Below are 24,810 nucleotides of genomic sequence, written 5' to 3'. Positions count from 1 at the left end.
AAAAAAATAAAGAAGGAAGGAGATGGAATCAGGGAGAGAGGGAGGGAGAAAAAGAAGGAAAATTAAGAGAAAGGAGGAGTCAAGGAGGGAGGGAGGTAGGAAGGGAGAGAGGGAGTCAGGGAGGGAGAGAGGGAGTTAGGAAGGGAGGAGGGGGGCTCTGAAAGGTGCAGCCAGGTATGATTAAATTTGTTTGGATGTTAAATGACGTGATAGTGAATTGCAAGGAGGGAGGGAGAGAGGGAGGGAGGAAAGAAAGCAGGGAGGGAGGTAAAACTGGAGGAAGAGAAGAACGAAGGGAGGAAAGATAAGAAGGAGAATAGGGGGGTAGATGGGGAAGGGAGGTAAAATTGAAGGGGAGAGAAAGAGGAAAAAGGGAGAGATAAATAAATGGAAGGAGGGAGGAAAGGATGAAGAGAGGGAGGAGAGGGAGATGGAGAAATGGAGAGAAGAAGGAAGAGAGGAAAGGGAAGAAGTGAGGAAGAGAGGGAGGGAAGGATGTTAAGATGAAGAAAGTGAGGGAAGGAGAAAGGGAGAAATGGAGAGAAGGAAGCAGGAAGGGACGAATGGAGAGGAGGAGGAGGAGGAAAGCATGCACATTAATAGAAGGGGAGGAAGAGAGGAGGAGGAGGAGGAGGAGGAGGAGGAGGGATGCTGCGTAGATTGAGATGAACCTCCAATGAAAGGCAAGATGATTATGTGATCGTAATCTAACCAGGTAAATGCCTAGGTGCAAACTCTCTCTCTCTCTCTCTCTCTCTCTCTCTCTCTCTCTCTCTCTCTCTCTCTCAGGTTAATAAGGGCACAGACAGATGATAGATAGAGAGAAAAAAAAATCATTTCTCTCCCATCATCTTCCTTTTCCTCCATCCCTTTCCTCCTCTTTCCTTCCCTCCATCATGATCCATCAACGCCCTCTTCCTCCTCCTCTTCCTCTTCCTCTTCAATGTCTTTCTATTGCCTTCAAGTCTTCCTCTACATCTTCGTAAGTCAGATCGGTGAAAAATTATTCTCTCTCTCTCTCTCTCTCTCTCTCTCTCTCTCTCTCTGCTTGAAGTCAGTCTGTTATCTTTTTTGTGTGTGTGTGTGTGTGTGTGTGTGTGTGTGTGTGTGTGTGTGTGTGTTTCGGTCTCTCTCTCTCTCTCTCTCTAAAAACACACAGACACTGAAAGCCAGAAACAACGCAACATTTCCTCCTCCTTCTCCTCCTCCCCCTCCTGCTCCTCCTCCTCCTCCTAAAAAAAAGAAGAGAAAAAAGAAAATTCAAAGCAGGAGAGAAAAAGAAGAGAAAAAAAGAGGAAAGTAAAACATGGAGATAATAGCGAACACACACACACACACACACACACACACACACACACACGTTCTCGCTTGGTTGGCTTGGGTCGCTAAAGTTAATTCATCATTGCACTCCAGCGACTCCGTTTGGCGTCACCGATGCTTCCTGGAACGGAACTAGGCGGGAAGGAACGGGGCGGAACGGGAAGGAACGGGGCGGAACGGGATGGGACGGGACGGGGCGGCGTGTTGTCTGGGGGCTTAACAGGTCTCTAAAATAAGCGCGTTTAACAGAGGATCCCAAAATAGCCAAAGGAAGATAAGAACGGAGATAGTAAAGAACGAATATAGGTAAGCAGGGAGGAATGATAAGAGGGGGAAGAGGAGGGAAGGAGGAGGAGGAGGAGGAGGAGGAAGATTGTAGAGATAGAATTATTATTATTATTATTATTAGTAGTAGTAGTAGTAGTAGTAGTAGTAGTAGCAGTAGTGGTAGTAGTAGTAGTAGTAGTAGTTGGTCTAAAAAATTAGGGCGTCTTACAAAGGGAATCTGAATTAGTAAAAAAGAAGGATAAGTAACAACATAAAAAATTCAGTATTAGTATTAGCGTGTATTGAACGAGTTGTGTGGGCACTAACAGGACTCTATATTTAGCGCGGTTTATGGAAGGGACATGAATTAGTAATTGTAGGATAAGAACGAAAGAAGGAAAAGTAGTAGGTAAAATTGAAGAAAGCAGAACGAAGGGAGATTAGCAATGAATAAAGATGGAGAAGTAAGCACAGATTTAGAGGACAGAAATGCGTGGTTACCTGAGTCTAAAGGTCCAGGTGAAGGCACAGACAGACAGTCGTACAGGGAAAGACAGACTGACTGACTGACTGACATGCATAAGCGAATTGTTGAAATACATATGCATGAAGAAGGGTTTTACTGGTGTGTGTGTGTGTGTTTGTAAAATTTATGCAACGAGAGGTTTTCAGCTTTCGTTTGTGTGTGTGTGTGTGTGTGTGTGTGTGTGTGTGTGTGTGTGTGTGTGTGTGTGTGTGTGTGTGTGTGTTTGGCTGGAAACGAGAAAAAAAAACATGATATCTGAGCAGAAAACAAAAAAAAACTGTATCCAGAAAGGTTGGACGCAATGTTTGTACAGAAAAGAGGAGGAGGCGGAAGGGGCGGAGGAGGAGGAGGAGGAAACATGCCATTCACATACGCAACGACACTCCTTTTAAACGTGTCCCGCAGCGCTGAACAACTACGTAAGTATTTCTTCACTAAGGGTGCGGCCACACTGCACGCGGTTTGCTGGGAGGGTAGAGGGTTGCCTAGCGGGTCAGCGGCAAAAACAAACACATGTTATCTAATACGAGTGGGTAAGCTTGGAGGGAACCCGCTACCCGCGTCCGGTATGGCCACTCGTATTAGATAACATGTGTTTGTTCTTGCCTCTGACCCGCTAGGCATCCCGCTACCCTCTACCCTCCCAGCAAACAGCGTGCAGTTTTGCCGCACCGTAAGGCCAAGCAATGAGTGGCGTGTAGCTTCCTTCCTAGCACCAAATAGCACGCACACGCACCCGACAGCACGCAGGCCGACCCAGCACCGACCATCACATCGCACTGCCCTCTTAAGTCCCGTCGCCTCGGTTCGCCTGTTTGAAAAGCCTCTCGTAGAAGTTGCTGGGCTTTTCTTTGGCTTCTTTGTGATCCTAGTGATACTCCTGCACCTTGAACTGGAAAAGCACCCGTGAAAACCCGCTTAATCGTCTCCGCGGCCTTGGAAAACAGTTGTAATGGGAGCCCGATACGTATGGGCCGGCGGGTCGGTATTCTGACGCTTCCACCTCGCACGTCACCTCTTTCCGAAGGTCGAAAAGGAGATGAATCGGGTTATCATGAGTGTTTTTCCACCTTCATGGTACAGACGAAGGGTCAATCTACCACTAGGGTCATAAAAGTACCTCTGGAAACGCCCGAAACTCCAATGAAAGTCCTGTCCAATATGAGTGTGCAAACGGTGAAGCGATAATCCCAGACGGTGTCCTTTCACGTCAACTCTTTCCAAGGGTCGAAAAGGACATTAATCGGGTTTTTAAGAGTGTTTTCCACGTTCATGGCACAGAAGAAGGGTCAAACTACTACCAGGGTCATAAAAGTACCTCTGGAAATGCCCAAAACGCCTATGAAAGTCCTGTCAAATGTGTGTGTCAGCGGCGAGGCGTTTGGAAGTACGGTCCCGCGGTGGCAAGCATGGCACACAGGGAGGAGAAATTTACTAGACTCCGGCCCGTTTCTTGGTCTCGGCCTTGTCGCTCTCCCGGCCAAACACGATGCAGCCAAATCCTTAACATTAGATTAGAAGAAATTCCTCATCCTCTTCTTGTGACCGGTCAAAAGCTGGCCCAAAGCTCTCGGATCGTCAACAGCGCCGCAAACTGGTGGATGCTCCGCGGCGCTGGTCAGACCCGTTCATATCTGTGTGTTCACCCTCGTATTTTCGTTTCGTTCGCCCCTCTACACCGCTTCATAATTATAGGGCCTAATAACCGCTGTTCTTTATATTAATCGTGTTATAAGGTGTATTATAGTGTATGTGGATAGAGTCTTGCGTGTCTGAGTGTTCTGTGTGCTACCCGGCGCGGCCTCTCCGGGAAAATCTTGCGAAGTGTTATGGTCCCAGCGAGGGCCTAGCGGAACGCCCGCCCTCTCTCCCTCCCGGCGAGGGTACTGGCCCTCAGTCACTTATTTCCGGCCTTATGGCACCAGACATTAAGAGCCAATATGTATCGTGTTTCGCCTTTCTTCCCTCAGTTGACACACACACACACACACACACACACTCACACTGCCCCGCCGCTTACGTCACCCACGACACGTTCCAGACACCCACAGAGAGTATATTTCCTCTCCTTGTTTCGTTGATATCTGTGTAGCTCCGAGCCTCCTGAGCGTGTAAGAAAGTGTTCTGTGGTGGATGATGACGAGGAGGAGGGACAGAGGGTGATACATGGGTGGTAGCATGGGCAGACAGTGAACCTCAACGATGCAACTCAAGCAGCCACCCACCAGGCCTCCCTCCCTCAGTCACTCATTCACGACGTAATGATACAATGCAGCAAGAGCGATTATCTCCGAGCCATCCTCTGGGCGTAAGCATCTGTTTACTCACGATTACGTTTTAAACACGGACATATTGTTTTCCCTCCCCATGTCGCTGTTCACTGGGCGTTGTTGTGGGCTCCGAGTCTTCCTGCGGGTGTTCTATATGGGAGGAGGCTGAGGAAAGGGACAGGGTGGGTGATAGATTATGGGTCGTAGCATGGGCAGACAGCGAACCCCGACTCAAGCAGCCGAGCGCGAGGCCGGCCTGACACCTCCCTCCCTTGGTCACTCATTCACACCCTAATGACACGATACAAGAAGAGCGAGAATGCATTGAACCCTTATCCCTAATTTCCCTGTTCTTCTCCATCAAAGCAGTCGCCATTTTCTTTTTATTTCCCTCCCTCTCTGCTGTCTCTTCCGTGGAGAGAAAATGAGAATTGTTAAAAGGAGGAAAAAGCAAGGACAAAAAGTGAAGGAGGAGTGAAGAGGAGGAGGAGGAGGAGGAAAAGGAGGAGGAGGAAAAGACAGGCTTAAGCAATCTGTTGAAGTTAAGACTGAATTAAACAGGAGAAGGAAGAAGAGGAGGAGGAGGAGGAGGAGTAGGAGGAGGAGGAAAAGACAGGCTTAAGCAATCTGTTGAAGTTAAGACTGAATTAAACAGGAGAAGGAAGAAGAGGAAGAAGAGGAGGGGGAGGAGGAGGAGGAGGAGGAGGAGGAGGAGGAGGAGGAGGAGGAGGAGGAAGAGGAAAAGACAGGCTTAAGCAATCTGTTGAAGTTAAGACTGAGTTAAACAGGAGAAGGAAGAAGAGGAGGAGGAGGAGGAGGAGGAAACGGAGGAGGAGAAAAAGGAGGTTAACTTCTGAGAAAAATTAAATAAACTGGAAACCTAAAAAGATAGGAAAGAAATAATTAACTACACGGATTTCCTGAAACACACACACACACACACACACACACACACACACACACACACACATTCTCTCTCTCTCTCTCTCTCTCTCTCTGGTTTAATAGCGAAATTAAACAATCAGTCAATGAGAGAAAATTGTTTTACAGGTTAAAGAAAGAACAAAGCACGCCCGAGAACATTTGACTCTATAATGATGCCAGGCGACGAGTAAAAAGACTAGTAGGTCAGGCAAAGCGTAGATATGAAGAAAATATTGCAGCCAACTGTAAAAATAACCCGAAATCTTTCTTCAGTTACATAAACAACAGAAAGGCGATCAAAAGTGGTATTGGACCTTTAACAAACAGCGACGGTGCACTAGTGACTGACAGCCAACACATTGCAAACCTCTTAAACAATTACTTTTCCTCGGTGTTTAATACTAACAGTCTTCCTCTCGCTCCCACCAACACCAGTACTATTGTAAATCTCGAGCATGCATTGCCTAATTTTGAAATAACAACTGATGAAGTCCTTAAAGCTCTCCATTCACTTAAAACAAATAAAAGTCCTGGACCTGACAAAGTATATCCAACTCTGCTGAAAGAAACGAAGAGCGAAATACTCCTCCTCACAACCGTATTCAATATGTCCTTGCGACAAGGCATCGTCCCTTCAGATTGGAAAAAGGCTAACGTGACACCGATTTTCAAGAAAGGAGACAAAAGTACCAGGTAATTACAGGCCCATTAGTCTAACTTCGGTTGTAGGTAAGCTACTTGAGGGCATAATTAGAGACAAAATTGTGAGTTACCTTGAAAGCCACTCATTGATTGGGGACTCACAACATGGCTTCCGAAACAAAAGATCCTGCCTATCAAACCTATTAACCTTTTATAACGACCTCTTCACTGTTTATGACGTAACCAAATCACTGGACGTAGTCTATCTTGATTTCCAGAAAGCGTTTGATAAAGTCCCGCATCATAAATTACTTTACAAATTAAAGCAAATAGGTATTGACGGTCAAGTAAACCAATGGATCGCGAATTGGTTGAGCAACAGACAACAAAGAGTAGTGATTGACGGATTTAACTCAGAGTGGGCGCCTGTCACTAGTGGCGTCCCTCAGGCTCGGTTCTTGGCCCAGTGCTCTTCATTATTTACATCAACGACGTGGATGTTGACCTAAACCGCATTAGTAAATTTGCAGACGACACAAAGATTGGTAACTCGGTTCTCACTGACGAAGACAGGCAAAGCCTCCAAGAGGATTTGCACAAAATTTCAGCTTGGTCGGATAGATGGGAGATGCCCTTTAACGTAGACAAGTGCCAGGTCCTTCAAGTTGGAACGAGGAATAAGAAGTTCGAATACGAAATGCGCGGCGTTAAACTCAAAAGCGTTCAATGCGTCAAAGACTTGGGGGTCAAAATCGCGTCAAACCTCAAATTTTCACAGCAATGCATCGATGCAGCAAATAAAGCGAACAGAATGTTGGGCTTCATTAAAAGAAACTTTGTATTCAAGAATAAAGATGTAATACTCCCGCTCTACAACAGTTTAGTCAGACCCCACTTGGAATATGCGGTACAGTTTGGTCCCCCACCATGCAAAGGATATTGCTAAATTAGAAGGTGTTCAGCGTCGGGCAACGAAATGATCCTTCCTTGCGCAACAAATCCTACGAAGAAAGGCTTTCTATCCTTAACATGTTCTCTCTTGAGAAACGTCGCCTCCGAGGAAAATTGATCGAATGTTTTAAAATACTTAATGGTTTCACGAATGTAGACAGATCAACATTGTTTATGATCGATGACAGTCTGCGCACGAGGAACAATGGCGTAAAACTCAGATGTAGACAAGTAAATTCAGATTGCACCAAATTTTTCTTCACCAACGTTGTAGTGCGAGAATGGAATAAGCTTCCACCATCAGTGGTCCAGTGTAACACGATTGACTCCTTCAAAAATAAGCTTGACCGTCACTTCCTTCAACTTAATATCAACTAGAGTAGAAATGCAACGTTTTGGAGTCTTCTGATTAATGTAAAATCACTTAGGTTTAAGGACAGACCACCAAGTCTGGACCATGGGGTCTGTGTGGTCTGATTTTCTATGTAAATCTCTCTCTCTCCCTTCCCCTTTTCCTCTCTATTTCCCTCTCTTTTCCTCTATTTCCCTCTTTTCCTCTCTATTTCCCTCTCTTTTCCTCTCTATTTCCTCTTTTTTCTCTCATTTCTTTTCTACTCTCTTCCTATTTCCTCTTCCTCTATTTCCTTTCCCTTCATTTCCCTCTCTTTCCCTCTTTCCTCTATTTCCTTTCCTCTTTTCCTCTTTCCTCTCTCTTCCCTCTTTCTCCTCTCTTTCTCCTCTCTTTCTCTCCATTTCTTTCTCTCCCTTTCTTTCCCTCTCTCCCTCTGTCTCCACTCTCTCCTCCCTCGCTTCCAGGTCTCCCTCCACACACACACACACACACACACACACACACACACCTGCACACATTCTGACCTACCTTTGATAGACACGTTCAACAGGTAATTTCAACAGGTAATTTCTATACGTCTCCCTTCCCTTAGTTTCCTCCTTCAAAGCTCCGTCCCTCTCTCACTCTGAAGGTTCATTACACACACACACACACACACACACACACACCTGCATACCCTTCCTTGCATGCCGTGGCCTACCTTTGAAGGACACGTTGAGCAGGTACTCTCTGTAGAAGTCCCCGCCGTCGTAGTTGTTCATGGCATCACACACGGAGGTCTTGCCCGGACACTGGCTTTTCTGCAGGTCCGCCAACGCGTGGGCGAACGAGTACACGGCGTCCACCACGAACTGAACCTGTATTTGGGAAGAGGAGAGGGAGTGTGTGAGTGAGGGAGTGAGTGATGGAGAGAGAGTGTGTGAGTGAGTGAGTCTGAGTGAGTGAGTTTGAAGGAGTGAGTAAAGTTGAGTGGGTGAGTGAGTGAGAGAGAGTGAGAGGTTGAGAGAAAGAATGAGATAAGCATAGAGGTGTGAGGTGGAAGGTGGTGAGGGTGTTGAGTAGGTGGTGATCGAGATGTGAAGTGGAGATAAAATTGGTGGTGGGAGGGGCGGTTAGTGGAGTTGAGTGGTGGTGGTGGTGGTGGTGGAGGTGTGCAATGGTGATAGTATTGGGTGGTGGTAGTGGTGTTGACTGAAGGTGATGAATGGGAGAGCTAAGTGTGGTGGTGATGGTGCTGGAGGTAGGAGTGATGTTGAAAGTGGAGTTGAGTGGAGTTGAGAGGAGGAGGAGGTGAATGGGAGAGTCAAAACTGGTGGAGGTGAGTTGCGCCCCCCTCCCCCTAAAAAAATGAGCATATACGTAATTCATAATATAAGTTAAGCATACATATAATAATTTTTCAAGAGATTAGCGAGTCCGGAGTCTGCATTATACACGAGAGAATAATACCACTGCTTAAACTGTGTGGGAACCAGTGTGTGTGTGTGTGTGTGTGTGTGTGTGTGTGTAGGGGATTATGGGGAGAGGAGGGAGGGGAGGAGACGGGGAAGGGGAGGAAAAGAGAAGGGGAGGAGAGGAGAAGAGGAGGGAGGAAAGGGTTAAGAGGGAAGGCACTAGGGAAGGGAATGAGAGGGAGGAGAGGGAGAAGGAAAGGAAGGAAGGGGAAGTGAAGGGGAGGAAAAATGAAAAAAAGTGGAAGGGAAGGAAAGGGAGTAAAAGGAAGGGAAGGGAAGGCACTGGGAAAGGGAAGGAAGGGGAGGAAAAGGGGAAAGGGGAGAAAAGGGAAAGAGAAGGGAATAGGAAGGGAAGGGAAGGAGAAGGGATGGGATAAAGGAAGGGAAGGGAACGTTCTGAGGAAGGGATTGAGATTAGGAAGAGAAGGAGAGGAGGAGGGAGAGGAAGAAGGGGAAGGGGAAGAGACGAGGGAAGGAAAGGAAATGGGGGAGAAGGAAGGGAAGAGAGGGAAAGGAGGGAAGGGGTGGGGAGGAAAAGAGAAGGGGAAGGAGAGAGCGAAGGGAAAGAGAGGGAAGGAGGGAAAAGAAAGGGGAGGAAAGAGGGAGGAAAGGGAGGAGGAGGGAAGGGGAGGGGAGGAAAAGAAAAGGGAGAGAGGGAAGGGAAGGAGGAAAAGGAGGGGAAGGAAAGGGAGGATTGAGGAAGGAAGGGGAGGAAAAAAAAAACTACCACTGGCTTCCCATTGTTATCAGACGAGCTATTATTATTATTATTATTATTATTATTATTATTATTATTATTATTACTAGAGAGAAAAGAAGTTTGAGAAGAAGAGAATAGAAAGGAGAACATAATAGAAGAAGAATAGAAAAGACGATTAAGAGGAGGAAGAGGATAAAGAGAAGAAGAGGAACAGAGAAGAGGAAGACATATATAAAGAAGACAAAGAGGAAAGTTGAAACAATATAAAGAGGAAGGAGAAAAGAGGAGAAAAGAAGAGGACAAGAAGAGAAAAGGAGAAGAGAGATAAGAGGGAACGAAGAGGAAGAGGAAGAGGAAGAGGAAGAGATAAAAAGAAGAAAATGAAGCTTGAGAATAAAGATTTAGGTTAACAAGATGCGAGGAGGAGAGAAGAAGGAGAAGAAGAGAAAGAGGAGAAGAGAATTAGAGAGATAAGAGGGAACGAAGAGGAAGAGGAAGAGGAAGAGATAAGAAGAAGAAAATGAAGCTTGAGTATAAAGATTTAGGATAGCAAGATGCGAGGAGGAGAGAAGAAGGAGAAGAAGAGATAGAGGAGAAGAGAATTAGAGAGATAAGAGGGAACGAAGAGGAAGAGGAAGAGGAGGAGATAAGAAGAAGAAAATGAAGCTTGAGTATAAAGATCTAGGATAGCAAGATGCGAGGAGGAGAGAAGAAGGAGAAGAAGAGATAGAGGAGAAGAGAAATAGAGAGATAAGAGGGAACGAAGAGGAAGAGGAAGAGGAAGAGAAATGAAAACCAAAATGCACCATGAGTATAAAGATTTAGGTTAACAAGATGGGAGGAGAGAAGAAGGAGGAGGAGAAGAAGAAGAGGAGGAGGAGAGAAATAGATAAGAGGGAAAGAAGAGGAAGAGGAGGAAGAAGAGGAAGAGGAACGTTAGGAGAGAGTAAAGGGCTGGTTAACGAGATGGAGGCCCGTAAGAGGAGGAGGAAGAGGAGGAAAGGTGAGGAGAGACGGAGAAGAGGAGAGAGAGAGAGAAAAAGAGAAAAAGAAATATACGAGAAGAAGAGAAAATGATGGAAACTGAAGAACGAGAGAGAGAGAGAGAGAGAGAGAGAGAGAGAGAGAGAGAGAGAGAGAGAGAGAGAGAGAGAGAGAGAGAGAGAGAGAGAGAGAGAGAGAGAGAGAGAGAGAGAGAAAGAGAGGGAAGAACAAGGAAGTGAATAAAGATGTAAAGACGAGAAAGAAGATAAAAAAGAATAAGAAAAAGAATTAAAGGAGAAAGTGAAAGAGAGTGAGAAAGTGAGAAAGAAGAAAACTAAGAAGCAGGAAAAGAAAAAAACTGTAGTAAAAGCGAATAAGAAAAGTTGAGAAAATAAACAATTAGAAGAAATAAGAGAGAGAGAGAGAGAGAGAGAGAGAGAGAGAGAGAGAGAGAGAGAGAGAGAGAGAGAGAGACTAGAAAAGGAAGAAAAAAGTAAGTAGAGCCACCCCAACCCATGTCCAGGGAAAAGGAAATATTAGTGTTGAAAATAAGTGACAAACACTCAAACAGTGTTCTGTGTATTGGCTGTTATCGCCCTCCTTCCCAGGGGTCCGGAACCTTGTCGCCACTAGGGCAGTAGCGTCTGCCCCCGAACAACTGCTCCAGCCCCGCAGCAGGACATGGCACTACCAGCGGCAGTTCCTGTACACCTACGTCGGCTTGTGGAACACTCTCCTTGCCTCGCAGCAGATCCTTGAGGGCGTGACTCTGCAAGGCTTCAAGGAGTGTGCGCACCAGTGGGTAATGGCAGGTCGACGTGGGTGAAAAGACACAAGGCAGGCCTTAATATAGGCGGGTGTAATGAAGCTGCCTTTGGCCTATAGTGATATCTGAACTTAATTTATTATGTAGCGCTCCTATATTGTGTAATAGTGTAAATAAAAAATAAATAAAAAGGAAGACTGACAGGATGGAGGAAAGAGGAGGAGGAGGAGGAGAGTGGTGAGGCGAGGGAGTGATGAATTAATAAAAGAGGGTGGAAAGAGAGAGAGAGAGAGAGAGAGAGAGAGAGAGAGAGAGAGAGAGAGAGAGAGAGAGAGAGAGAGAGAGAGAGAGAGAGAGATGAAGGAAACAAAAATGAGTGAGAGGTGTGGAAAGTATAGAGTGAGGAGAGAGAGAATAACAATAATGATGATAATAATAATAGCAATAATAATAATAATAATAATAATAATAATAATAATAATAATATAATAAACACGAAAAAGAAAAAGAGAATTAACAAGATAAAGAGAGAAGTAGACGAAGAAGAAGAAGAAGAAGAAGAAGAAGAAAAAGAAAACAAGGAGAGAGAGAGAGAGAGAGAGAGAGAGAGAGAGAGAGAGAGAGAGAGAGAGAGAGAATTATTAATACCCCTAAAAGAGCTCTCACAATTTTCATCTATCTTGGAATTTCTCTCCATTCGTTATGTCTATATATTATCTCCATTTATTCTCTCTCTCTCTCTCTCTCTCTCTCTCTCTCTCTCTCTTCGTTTATCATTCACCCGAGAGAGAGAGAGAGAGAAGAGCCGCCCCAAACCAGCAGCAACCCACTCCACTACATCCTCTTCAGCTGAGGCGAAACGTGGCTGGCCTGTGTACCATCTACAAGGTACACATGCAGGCTGCTCCGCACCTCGCAACTCTCCGGCAAAAGTGGGCAACACCACACCACCACGCCACCAGGGTCGCTCTGTCGAGGGAACACCAGCTCACCCTTCGCCAGAACGGAGACTTTCCTCCGCTCATTCGTGCCCCGATATACTAGACTCTGGAACTGCCTGACAAGACACACTGACATTCACACATCCACTACACTCCACACTTTTAAAAAAGAAGTGAACACCTGGCTATTGTCTAATGTACACCACTAACTTTATCACTGTACTGTCCATTATCCTGTAACACAACTACAGATAGTTATTCGGAACCTTACCGGTAACTTTTAGTTGTCATGTACCACCTTATGTAATCATGCTTAGTAAATAAAAAATAAAAAAATAGAAGGAGAAGGAGGAGGAGGAATAAGAGGAGGAGGTCATTTGGTCACCTGCATCTCTCTTCTCAAATAAAGCCTCTAGTGACCTCATTTTCAGAAGAGGAGGAGGAGGAGGAGGAGGAGGAGGAGGAGGAAGAAAATGAAGAAAAAGATGATAATGAAGTTAAAAAGATAAGCATAAACAGAAAAAATGGAAGAGGAGGAAGAGGAAGGGAAAGAAGAAAACGGCATGGAAAAGAAGAAGAACAAGAAGAAAAGAGAAAGAGGAGGATGAGGAGGAGAAGGAAATAAAGAAAGAGAGAAGCAGGAAGAGAAGAAGAAATAGGAAGAGGAAGAGAAGGAGGAGAAAGAAGAGGAGGAGGAGGAGGAGAAAGAGGAGGAGGAGGAGGAGGAGATCTTATTAAAGCAAACAACACCTGACTCTCACGTTATCAAGATGTGTTTCCCTGAATTTGTGTCGCACCGGAAATAATAGATAATAATGATACACACACACACACACACACACACACACACACACACACACACACATAATAATAATAATAATAATAATAATAATAGATGATAATAATAGTAGATAAATGTTTGCTGGGAGTGTCGTATACGTGTGAGTTTATATAATTTGTTGCTATTATTATTATTATTATTATCATTATTATTATTATTATTATTATTATTATTATTATTATTATTGTTATTATTATTATTATTATTATTCAAATACGGTAAATTAATACGGAAATCAAACCGACATTAACACGGGTACTATGCTGTTCTCTCTCTCTCTCTCTCTCACACACACACACACACACACACACACACACACACACACATGTAAACACACACACCAAAAAAAACTTCATTAATTCTGCATTCACACCACCACCACCACTACCCCCACCCCCACCACCACCACAATCACCACTATCATCCCCACGGCCACAGCAATCACCACCACCACCGCCATCACCACCTGGGTCCTGTTCCCTCTATTTATCATTAAGTCTTGCCCGCGCCAACACAATGCCGCGCCGCCACCAATATTACACCCAAATGACTCATCTCTCTCTCTCTCTCTCTATCTATCACTATCTATCTATCTATCTCTATCTATCTATCTATCTATCTATTTAATCCACCACCTATCTATCTATCTATCTGTCTGAATACTTGTCTGTTTCTCTCTCTCTCTCTCTCTCTCTCTCTCATTACACTGTTATTTCAGCAAGAGCGACATCTGTCAAACAACAAATATATTTACTTCCACGTATATTATTTCGCCTTGCCCGCTGTTCATGCTCCCTCTGGTTACATTAATAAACACTAAAAACAAATTTCCTCCTCTGGTATCGCATTTATTTAAATATTTACTAAACTTCACCAACTAAGGAGAAGAAAAAACACTAAATCATTTGTAATAGGAAGCTGCAGGACTTTATTCATTCTCCCTCCTGGTAACATTAATAAATACTAAAAACAAACTATCAATTCGTATATTTGTTAACACTATACTATTCTTCTCGCCTCCATCCCGTCGCTGCTGATTGAGAGAGAAAGAAGAAGGGGGAAGGAAGGAAGGAAAAACAGGAAAGGGGACAGGGACGGGGCAAGAGTTAGCGGGTCGCATCTATACAAAACAATCGCTATATGCTTATCAATTCGTATATTCTCCCCTTCATCCTGTCGCTGGCCGGAAGGGGAAGGAAAGGAGAAAAAGAGGAGAGGGGACAAGGAGAGGGCAATAAGTAGGACGTATCTGCTAAACAATCTCAACCAACTTATTTATTCGTATATTCATTTTGCTAACACGTATACCATTCTCCTCTCCTTTCTCCCGTCGCTGTTGATTCAAGGGACGGAAAAACAGCGGGCAAGGGGACAGGGACGGAGTATCTACTAAACAATCTTAACAAACTTATTTATTCGTAAATTCATCTTGCTAGCACGTATACCATTCTTCTCCCTTTTATCCTGTCGGTATTGAGAAAGGAAGGAAGGGAAAAAGCATCGGTCGAGGGGCCACGGAGGGCAGAGGTGCTGGACAAGGGTTGAGAGAGGCGTCGCTATCAATACTTCAAACGTTCACTCGTCGCCACTTCCCGACGCCAGCCGTAAATAAACAAGCAACTCGTCCATAAGAGAGTGGCCCGATATATTGGACGAGTCTCGCATTATTCAGCGTGTTGCAGAGGGCCGGGAACATCTCAGTCACGAAATGAAATGGTGAAAAAAATAAACGACAGTGATAGAAGTAATGAAAGTAATAATAATGATATGTTTCCAGTGTTTCAGAGGGCCGGGACGAAATAAAATGGAAAAACAACTAAGCAGAAATAAAAATGATAATAGCAATGATAATAATAAAGGTAATAATGTGCTTCGAATACTTCAGAGGCCTAACAACATCTGATTAACGAAACGAAATGATAAAACAACTAAACAAAAGCAACAGCAAAGCGAGAGTTTTAAACCTTACCCCAAAACAAGCCGATACAGACACACACTTTTATATCGCTTATGATCCGAGTGAAAACCAAATACAGAAAGCAAAACCAAGGCCATCTCAGCACCACGAGAACACAATCATAACCTAGTGAATGAGCGGGGAGAGAATTTTAAACCTTACCCCGAAACAAGCCAATACAGACACACACTTTTATATTGCTTATGATCCGAGTGAAAACCAAATACAGAAAGCAAAACCAAGGCCATCTCAGCACCACGAGAACACAATCATAAGCTAGTGAATGAGCGGGGAGAGAATTTTAAACTTTACCCTGAAATAAGCCAATAGAGACACACACTTTTATATAGATTATGATACGAGTGAAAACCAAATACAGAAAGCAAAAACAAGGCCATCTGATCACCACGAGAACTTAATCATAAGCTAGTGAAAAAGCGGGGAGAGAATTTTAAACCTTACCCCGAAATAAGCCAATACAGAGATAAACTCTTATATTGCTTATGATCCGAATGAAAAGCAAAGCAACCATAACGCACACCGAAACGAAAAAGCCATCTGATCACCGCGAGAACACAATCATAAGCTAGTGAAAAAGCGGGGAGAGAATTTTAAACCTTACCCCGAAACAAGCCAATACAGACACACACTTTTATATTGCTTATGATCCGAGTGAAAGCAAAGCAACCATAACGCACAGCCGATATAAGAAGCAAAACCAAGGCCATCTGCCAAGACGGAGGGTGAGAATGACGCCGGATTATCACCAGGGGAACCAATAACAAGACAGCAAGACACACAACAGAACAGGATATAAAACACAGGGACTCATCACAGCGCCATGTCCTCCAATACCATTCTTTGCCACGATTCTTTGCCTCGTACAAGGAAAGCGAGGAGCGGGCGAGGCAAGCAGAGCGAAGCAAAGATGGGGAGGGACAGGCGGCCAAGGGAAGGAGCAGGAGAAGGAGAAAGAGGAGATGTGAGACGTAAAGAAGGAGGAGAAAGACGAGGAGGAGGAGGAGGAGGAGGAGGAGGAGGAGGAGGAGAAAAATAAAGCATTAAAACGAGGCACAACAAGCAGTGTACGAGTTCTTTAATTGTGAGAGAGAGAGAAAAAAAAAAGAGAGAAAGTGAGAGAGTGAAATAAGAGAAACGACTAAACCAATCTTCTTCTTCTTCTTCTTCTTCTTCTTCGAGAGAGAGAGAGAGAGAGAGAGAGAGAGAGAGAGAGAGAGAGAGAGAGAGAGAGAGAGAGAGAGAGAGAGAGAGAGAGAGAGAATCATTTCCAAGTCTAGAATATCTCCGGTTCTTTGTCTGTTCGTCTGTATATACGTATTTTGTAATCTCTCTCTCTCTCTCTCTCTCTCTCGATCAAAACACGTTGGCTGTCGATGCGGAACGAAAAAAATGTTGAATGTGAATTGTGAGAAAAAAGACGAAAAAAGAACAATAAAAAAGAAAATATTTGAAAGAACGATTTTCTGATAAACAAAAAACAAAACAACAACGGGGGAATAAAAGGGAGGGACGAGTCTCTCTCTCTCTCTCTCTCTCTCTCTCTCTCTCTCACACACACACACACACACACACACACACACACACACACACACACACACACACATTATCATAACCATACATAACTTCCTTCCTTCCATATGACATCCTCCTCCTCCTCCTCCTCCTCCCCCTCCTCCTCCTCCTCTCCGAAATGACAGCCAAAAAAAAAAACCAGGAAGAGAAAAAATACAGCTTGTGGGATGGAGAGCAACGGAAAAATACATAAATTTGAAGGAAAAAAGAGGAAACAGGAATAAGGGACATGAATTATTTTTTTCCCGAGGGTGGTGACGCAACTGATGGGAAGAATATAAAAAAAACTGACAAGGAAAAATTTATGCATGAAAACAACGAGAAATATAAAAAAAATACGCGCGTCTTTTCACGACTGGAGACAGAATGTTATGATGGAAGAAAGAAATGACCGGCGAGGAAAATACAAACAATAAAATAAAGAAAGTAAAGAGAAGGACCGTAACGGAAGGAAAGGAAAAGTGTGACCTCCCAGCATTCAAAAATAAAGATAAAAATAAATCTATATATAAAACTGTCGACAAAAATTTGCATAAGAAAACAATTTACGAAAATGAAAGTATCGCGATTTTTTTTTTCTTTCCTTCCTGATTTCCATTTTTCCGAGAAGTTTTCCTCAAGTTGTTCGTTTGTTTGTTTGTTGCCGCTGCTGCTTATCAAACTTTCCCCGAAGCAAAACTTTTTCCCGATTATTTTTTCCCGGATTTTTCTTTTCTTTCTCTCGAGCTTTTGAAAATTTGTTGTTCTCTAAAAATATCGCTTAGCTTTTTTTTTTCCTTCCCCTCGATTTTCTCTCCTCGTTGAAGCGTATCTCCTCTTTTAACTTTTCCTTTTCTTCCACTTAACTTTCCTCCTCCCTTTCCTTCCTCCTCCTCCTCCTCCTCCTCCTCCTCTTCTTCTTCCTCCTCCTTTTTCCGCTTCCCACCTTTTAAAACTGTATCCGAAGTCATTATTGAATTTTGGTAACAGTTTGTGAGTGTGTGTGTGTGTGTGTGTGTGTGTGTTTTGTTTGTTTGTTTGTGTGTTTGTGTGATGTCCTTTTAGTGTCTCGTCTTCCACTATCTTTCCTCTTCCTCTTCCTCTTCCCCCTCCCCTCCCACTCCTCAAATCCCTTCCATTTCCTGCGCCCTTCCCTCTTCCCTCCCTTCCTCTGAAATCCCTCCAAATCCCCCTCCCCTTACATCCCCCTCCTCGCCCCATCCCTCATCCAATCCTGCAGGCTCCACGGGCCAGCAGGATCACACACCCACCGCTCAGAGGCCTCCCTCAGTAACTTTTTGTACGCTCTCTTTCTCACCGTCAAAGAGTACACGGTCGTCCAGGCGCAGAGTGATGACCACATGGTTCCTCTCTACGGGTCACATTCTTCATTTGACAAGGGTTTCGAAGGAGTTCTGGGCATTTCCACGAGTAGTTTTATGACCCTGGTGGCACTCTGACCCTCCCTCTGTACCGTGAGCCTAAAAACTCACGAGAATCCGACTGATCTCCTTTTTGGCCTTTGGAAATAGTTGGCTTGAGGGGCGAAAGCGTCTGACAAAGTGTTGGTATTCTCAGACCCTCCCGCCACTCCCATCAGCTATTTCCAAAGGCCGACGAGGAGATTAACCGGGTTCTAATGAGCATTTCTCACATTCAGGCTACAGAAAAAGGCTCAAACTACCACCAGGGTCATATAACTACCCCTGGAAAGGCCCACAACTCCGACGAAAGTCTTGTCAAATGCGTGTGCTTGGGCGGCGAGATGTTGAAGAATTTGACCCCACGCCGTCGCCAAGTCCTAGAGAAGGGAAGAGGATTCCTACCTTGGGGTCCTGCTGGTATCCCGCCTCCTTGGTGATCCTGAGGTCGGGGCCGCAGGAGAGGTCGCTGCCGGGTGGTACATGGAGGTGGCAGCCGAAGAACTTTTCCCAGTACTCCTTGAACCACGGATTCCTCGTGTTGGTGGCGGGCGTGAGGCGGCTCATGTACGCGTCGAACCCCTTCACCACCTGGGGGAGGGAGAGGGTGTGAGTGTAAGGGTGGGGAAGAGGTGAGGGAGATGAGTAAGGAGTAAGGATGGGAGGTAAAAGAGAGAGAGAGAGGCTAAGAAAGAAAAAGGAGGAGGAGGAAGAGGAAGGGTGAATAAGAGGAAGATAGAGGAAAGAAGACTTGCAAGATAAGAGGAGGAGGAGAAAGAAGAGGAAGGAGGTAGGTACAGGAAGAAAAATGAAAAGTATTAAAAGAAAAGGGGAATAAGATTAGTAAAAGCAAGAAGGGAAGAAGGATGAGGAAGAGGATAAAGAAGAGGAAGAAAAGGAGGAGAAAGAAAAAGAAAAGGAGGAGGAGGAGGAGGACTGGAGCTTATAACGAGTCTTCCTGCTTTTAATATATTCGTCAGCCACTTCATGACCCGCGGAACAAATTAAGCCATTTACTGAGCATGAGTGGAGAGGAACGTTCATCTCTCACCTGGAACGTTCAAATCACTCCACTAGAACGTTTAAATTCAAGGAGGAAGAGGAAGAGGAGCAGGAGAAGGAGGAGGAGGAGGAGGCGGAGGAGGAGGAGGAGGAGGAGGAGGAGGAGGAAGGGATGTTTAGTTAGGAGTTTTCAGGAGGAGAAAGGTTTAGTTGGTCAGTTTTCTCTCTCTCTCTCTCTCTCTCTCTCTCTCTCTCTCTCTCTCTCTCTCTCTCTCTCTCTCTCTCTCTCTTACATAAACGGTGCGTCTTGTTCAAACTCTCAATCCTTCTCTCCTTTCTTTCTTCATTTACCTCCTCCTCTTCCTCCTCCTCCTCCTCCTTCTCCTCCTCCTCCTCTTCTTCTTCTTAATCCTCTTGCTCTTCCTCTCCATTTGTGTCTTTCGCATTTATTCCAAGGTTTTCTGTTTCCTCTTCTTCCTCTCCTCCTTCCCTTTCTCCTTTTTTTCCCTTCCTTCCTTCCCCTCCCTTCTTCCTTCCTTCCTTTCTTCCTTCCTCCCTTCATTTATTCAATCCCTCTTCCCTTTCTCCTTTGTCTCCTTTCCTTCCATCTGTCTGTCCTTCTCTCTCTCTCTCTCTCTCTCTCTCTCTTCCCTGATCCTCGGCTTTATTTCTCACCTCCTTGTTAATGCAACATCTTCCTCACCTCTTCCTCCTCCTCTTCTTCCTCCTTCTCCTTAATCTCTCAATCCTCTCCTTCCATATTCTCTTCTTCCCTTCCCTTCTCTCTCTCTCTCTCTCTCTCTCTCTCTCTCTCTCTCTCTCTCTCTCTCTCATCTTCTCCTCTTCTTCCCTCCTTCTCTCCTATTACTCTTTCTTAGCCTTTCTCATTCTCTTTTATCTCCTTTCTCTCTCCCTCTCCTCCTCTCTCTCTCCCTCCCTCACCTCTCAGTTCCACCCTCTCTTCTCCCTAAATCTTTCTCTCCACCTCTTAATTTTCCTCCCCCCTACTTCCCTCCCTCCCTCCTTGCATTCTTTCCTCCTAAATTTGCACTCGTTCATTTCTTTCCTTCTTCTCTCCTTAAATTTGTTCCTTCCTTCTCCCTTATTCCCTCCCTCCAATCCATTCGTCTCCTCCCTTTTCCAATTGTGTTTTCTCATTCATTCCCATAATTGTTTCTCCCTCTTGTCTCCGTAAAGCTGTTCCTCCCCTGACATACCTTACCTTACCTTACCTCTCTCTCTCCCCCTCCCTCCCACCCTTTGGTCTCGTCTCAACCTTTTCATAGTTACGTCTCTTGCTTTTCCCAGTAAGTTCATTATACAGAATCCTCTATAATACACTGTACCCATAACCCTATCACACTTCACAGTACCCTGCCAGTCACTAGATCACCCTGTAACACAATACATCCCCCTGGCATCCAATACATCACCCTGACACCGACTACATCACCCTGCCAAGCTCCACATCACCTTAACTTCACCGAGTGCTCTTCAGTATCACCCTGTCACCCCCTCACCCCCTTGTCTCACCTCGCTGGTCAGCTCCACGGTGATGGCGCCCTCGGCCACGCTCTGCAGGCCCTCCACCAGGTGGCTCTGCTTGCCCCAGCCGTCCGAGGCAACCCAGTGGAAGTAGGACGTCAGGTTGAGGCGCCGCGCGGCTTTCAGCACCTCCCTGGGGGGAGGCGAGAGAGGAACAGGGGTTAGGTGGGCGCGGGAATGGGATAATACTAAGACTAACGCTAAGACTAATGGCAGCAATAACAATGGTAATGTTAATAATGTAGGGACAATTTGAGAGGAGGAGGAGGAAGGAGGTGGGATAATGCAGAGGTGCTGGAGAGTGGCCTGCGTAATAATAATAATAATAATAATAATAATAATAATAATAATAATAATAATAATAATAATAATAATAATAATATACTTGTCGGGAGGGTATATACTGGCGATTGTGAGCCCAACTCGTGATCAGGTCGTGGTGAGAAAAATCATACACACACAGTAAACCGACGTCCGTTCCACGCTTCCTTCTTTACGACACCCTGACAATAAAAGTGACCGCCGCCGCCCCTCGCAGCACCGGGTAAAAATATACACGGCTGACCCTCCTCGCCCTCTCCGCTGCGACACAGGAGCGAGTTAACAAATGAATAAGTCAATGAGTGAACAGAAACTGACCGGCCGGGGACACAGGCGGCAAGACTGACTGAGGGCCAAGGGCGAGGAGTGGACGGTGGGAATTTGCGTGAGGTGAGTGAATGTTGTGTGTGGATTTTGTGATGGGAGGGAGGGGAGAGGAGGAGAGGGGTGTGAAAAAGGTATGGATTTGAGAGCGATGAAAACTGAGTGTGACGTGTGATGTGGAAGGGAGAGGAGAGACGAGGGAGAAGAAAAAGATAATTGATTTGCGAGCGATGAAAACTGAGTGTGACGTGTGATGTGGAAGGGAGAGGAGAGACGAGGGAGAAGAAAAAGATAATTGATTTGCGAGCGATTTAAGACTGGGTGTGATGTGTGATGTGGAAGGGAGAGGAGAGACGAGGGAGAAGAAAAAGATAATTGATTTGCGAGCGATTTAAGACTGGGTGTGATGTGTGATGTGGAAGGGAGAGGAGAGACGAGGGAGAGGAAAAAGATAATTGATTTGCGAGCGATTTAAGACTGAGTGTGAGGTGTGATGTGGAAGGGAGAGGAGAGACGAGGGAGAAGAAAAAGATAATAGATTTGCGAGCGGTGTAAGACTGGATATGATGTGTGAGCGGAGAGAGGAAGGAGGGGAAGAAAAAAGCGTGTAATGCGAGACTCGATGTGATGTGAGAATGTAAGGGTAGGCAAGGGAGAGACAGAGGGAGTGACCTGGGTACCCACATATCAGAGGTGAGGGAGGGCGCGTCAGAGGATAGGGTGAAAGGCCAAAGAACTCGCTGGCTGAGGGGAGATGGGTGTTAGCTGGGGCAGGAGAGGGCACGCAGGAGCGGGTGGGCGTGTGAGAGGCCGGAGAGCGTGCGGCATGACTCGATACGTTTACAAGATGAAGTCAATCCGCTTACATATAACGGAAAGGTCTTACACATTTATAATCGGCTTCTCCCGGCAGTAATATCATTTAAAAGTCCAGGGAAGGCAAATATTCAGTCGTAAAACCTCGCCCTCGGAAATATCGCCGGGAAATAACGGTGAGAATGATTTTAAACAGGGATTCTTTTGCTGTTTAACGCTTCTCGCAATACTGGTGATTCTTAAAGATGGAATTATGAGAAGAGCTTAATAAATATATACCTGGAAGCTGATACACCTGGTCTTAGCTAAGTCACCACACTGCCCTGTTATATATTTCTCAAACTTCTTTTTTTCACTCTTTTTTTACTGTAACTCATATTTTTCTTTTCTTTTTTCTTTTCATTTCATTTAAGTCACCACACAGCATTATTATCAACTTTGTAACTATATATTTCTCAGACTTCTCTTTTTTCAGCCTTTCTCTACATTTCTTTTCATTACTTTTCTTTCTTTTTCTTTTTTATTCTTTCCTTTCTGTTTAACCTTTCCCCACCTCGAGAGCCTGGAAGTGAGGAATGCAGAGAAGACGAGAGGAGAGGAGAGATAAGAGGAGGAGGAGGAGGAGGAGGAGGAGCGGGAAGAGGAGGAGAGATAAGGAGGAAGGGTGGGAATTCCCCGGAGGAATGTGCAAATTGGAGAGACACTCAAGAGGCAGAGGTGAGAGAGAGAGAGAGAGAGAGAGAGAGAGAGAGAGAGAGAGAGAGAGAGAGAGAGAGAGAGAGAGAGAGAGAGAGAGAGAGAGAGAGAGAGATAGATAGAGAGAGAGAGAGAGAGAGAGAGAGAGAGAGAGAGAGAGAGAGAGAGAGAGAGAGAGAGAGAGAGAGAGAGAGAGAGAGAGAGAGAGAGAGAGAGAGAGAGAGAGAGAGAGAGAGAGAGAGAGAGAGAGAGAGAGAGAGAGAGAGAGAGAGAGAGAGAGAGAGAGAGAGAGAGAGAGAGAGAGAGAGAGAGAGAGAGAGGGGGGAACTGTACTTGTATATCATGTTGATCTAGCATCTTGTTGACATTCTTTGAAGCACACACACACACACACACACACACACACACACACACACACACTCGTCTCACGTACACTTTTCAGCTTTTTTTTTTTTTTTTTGTGTTATGAAAAAAACGTAATGAATACCTGCTATCTCTCTCTCTCTCTCTCTCTCTCTCTGTGTAATCAACTGGCCTCCAGTAATCCTTCTCTTATTACCTTCATTCCTCCATTTCTCTCTCCCTCTCTCTCTGTTTTCTTCCTATCATAATTATTCTCTCTCTCTCTCTCTCTCTGTTGACATGTCAATTATGAATCGCATGTATTAACACACATTATTACAAGACAAGTTGAGAGACAGAACTTATTACTACAAATTCTGCTACTACTGCAACTACTACTACTACTACTACTACTACTATTACTACTACTACTACTACTACTACTACTACTACTACTACTACTACTACTACTACTATATGAAGATTAAGGAGAGATACGGCCGATGAAGAGATGCTGCATATTAAGAAAGATATGGCAGATGAAGAGAGATAGGAAATGGAAAGATTAAGAGATGCTGCTAATGAGGAGAGATATGGGAGATGAAGAAGAGATATTGGAGATAAAAAAAATGAAGAGATGCTGTAAATGAGGAGAGATATGGAAGATGAAGACAGATGAGTGATGATATGAGAGATGATAACGGAGATTATAATGAAGAGATAATGGGAGATGAAGTTCGATTTAAAAGATGAAGAGATCCCGCAGTTGAATGAATAAATAGATGGACAGAAATATAGACAGAAATAGATAGACAGATAGATTAGCGATATGGGAGATGAAGGGAGATATGGGAGATAAAAAGATATGGGAGATAAGGAGAGAGAGAGAGAGAGAGAGAGAGAGAGAGAGAGAGAGAGAGAGAGAGAGAGAGAGAGAGAGAGAGAGAGAGAGAGAGAGAGAGAGAGAGAGAGAGAGAGAGAGAGAGAGAGAGAGAGAGATATGGGAGGAAAGGAGAGGCACAGAAGGAGGTAGAGACGAGCAATATCTGGAGTGACTGATGGATGTTTGTGTAAATTGAGACTAATGGAGAGAGAGAGAGAGAGAGAGAGAGAGAGAGAGAGAGAGAGAGAGAGAGAGAGAGAGAGAGAGAGCGAGAAAGGTCATCCCTATCACCATTTCCTTCTCCATCTGTCTCCTTATCTATCTGTCTTTCAATTCTCTCTCTCTCTCTCTCTGTGCATCCAATTTCCTTGAACTCGTTATGTCTCTTCGGCCTTTTACTTTTCTCCTTCTTCCTTCCTTCCTCCTCCTCCTCCTCCTCCTCCTCCTCCTCCTCCTCCTCTTCTTCTTCCTTCTTCTTCTTCTCTTCCTTATCCTTCTCCTCCTCCTCCTCCTCCTTCTCCCCTACCTTCCTCATCTTCTGTCCTGTCATTCCACACTCGCCCTTCAAGTCCTCCTCCTCCTCCTCCAGACAAATCAGACATAATCTTCTCCATCAATTTCAAGGGAGAGAGAATTTCTTTTCTTTCCTCCACGCTTTCCTCCTTTCCTCCCTTCACCTGGAGAGATTGTGACGTCACGTGACTGATTACAAATTGGCTCTCCTCCAAGCCTTCCCTTCCACACACCTGTTACCTTGTTACCCCCTGAGAACACACCTGACATCCTTCCTACACCTGTTAAAAGAACCCTTCGCTACACACCTTCGATTTGTCTCGTTTGATTGACACACATGCAACTGAAGATTGATTCCCCCTTCCACACACCTGTTATCTTGTTACCACCTATGAACACACCTTCCTACACCTGTTAAAAGAACTCTTCGCTACACACCTTCGATTCCAGTCTCTTTGATCTAAACATCTGCAGCTGAAG

General features: G+C 44.9%; 1 protein-coding gene across 2 annotated transcripts in view; it reads right to left on the bottom strand.

Moving 5' to 3' along the window:
• LOC127005352 (metabotropic glutamate receptor-like) overlaps positions 1-24,810 on the bottom strand; it is a gene marked incomplete in the record, with an annotated part of 158,291 nt that overhangs the window by 44,321 nt on the left and 89,160 nt on the right. For both annotated transcript variants that reach the window (XM_050874130.1, XM_050874129.1), the window contains 3 exon segments: positions 7,953-8,109; positions 18,294-18,479; positions 20,424-20,568. In XM_050874130.1, the coding sequence (XP_050730087.1) occupies positions 7,953-8,109; positions 18,294-18,479; positions 20,424-20,568 (488 nt within the window).

This window comes from Eriocheir sinensis, chromosome 30, assembly GCF_024679095.1.
Source record: "Eriocheir sinensis breed Jianghai 21 chromosome 30, ASM2467909v1, whole genome shotgun sequence".
Classification (NCBI taxonomy): Eukaryota; Metazoa; Arthropoda; class Malacostraca; order Decapoda; family Varunidae; genus Eriocheir; species Eriocheir sinensis.
This window is presented reverse-complemented; position numbering and strand designations above follow the sequence as displayed.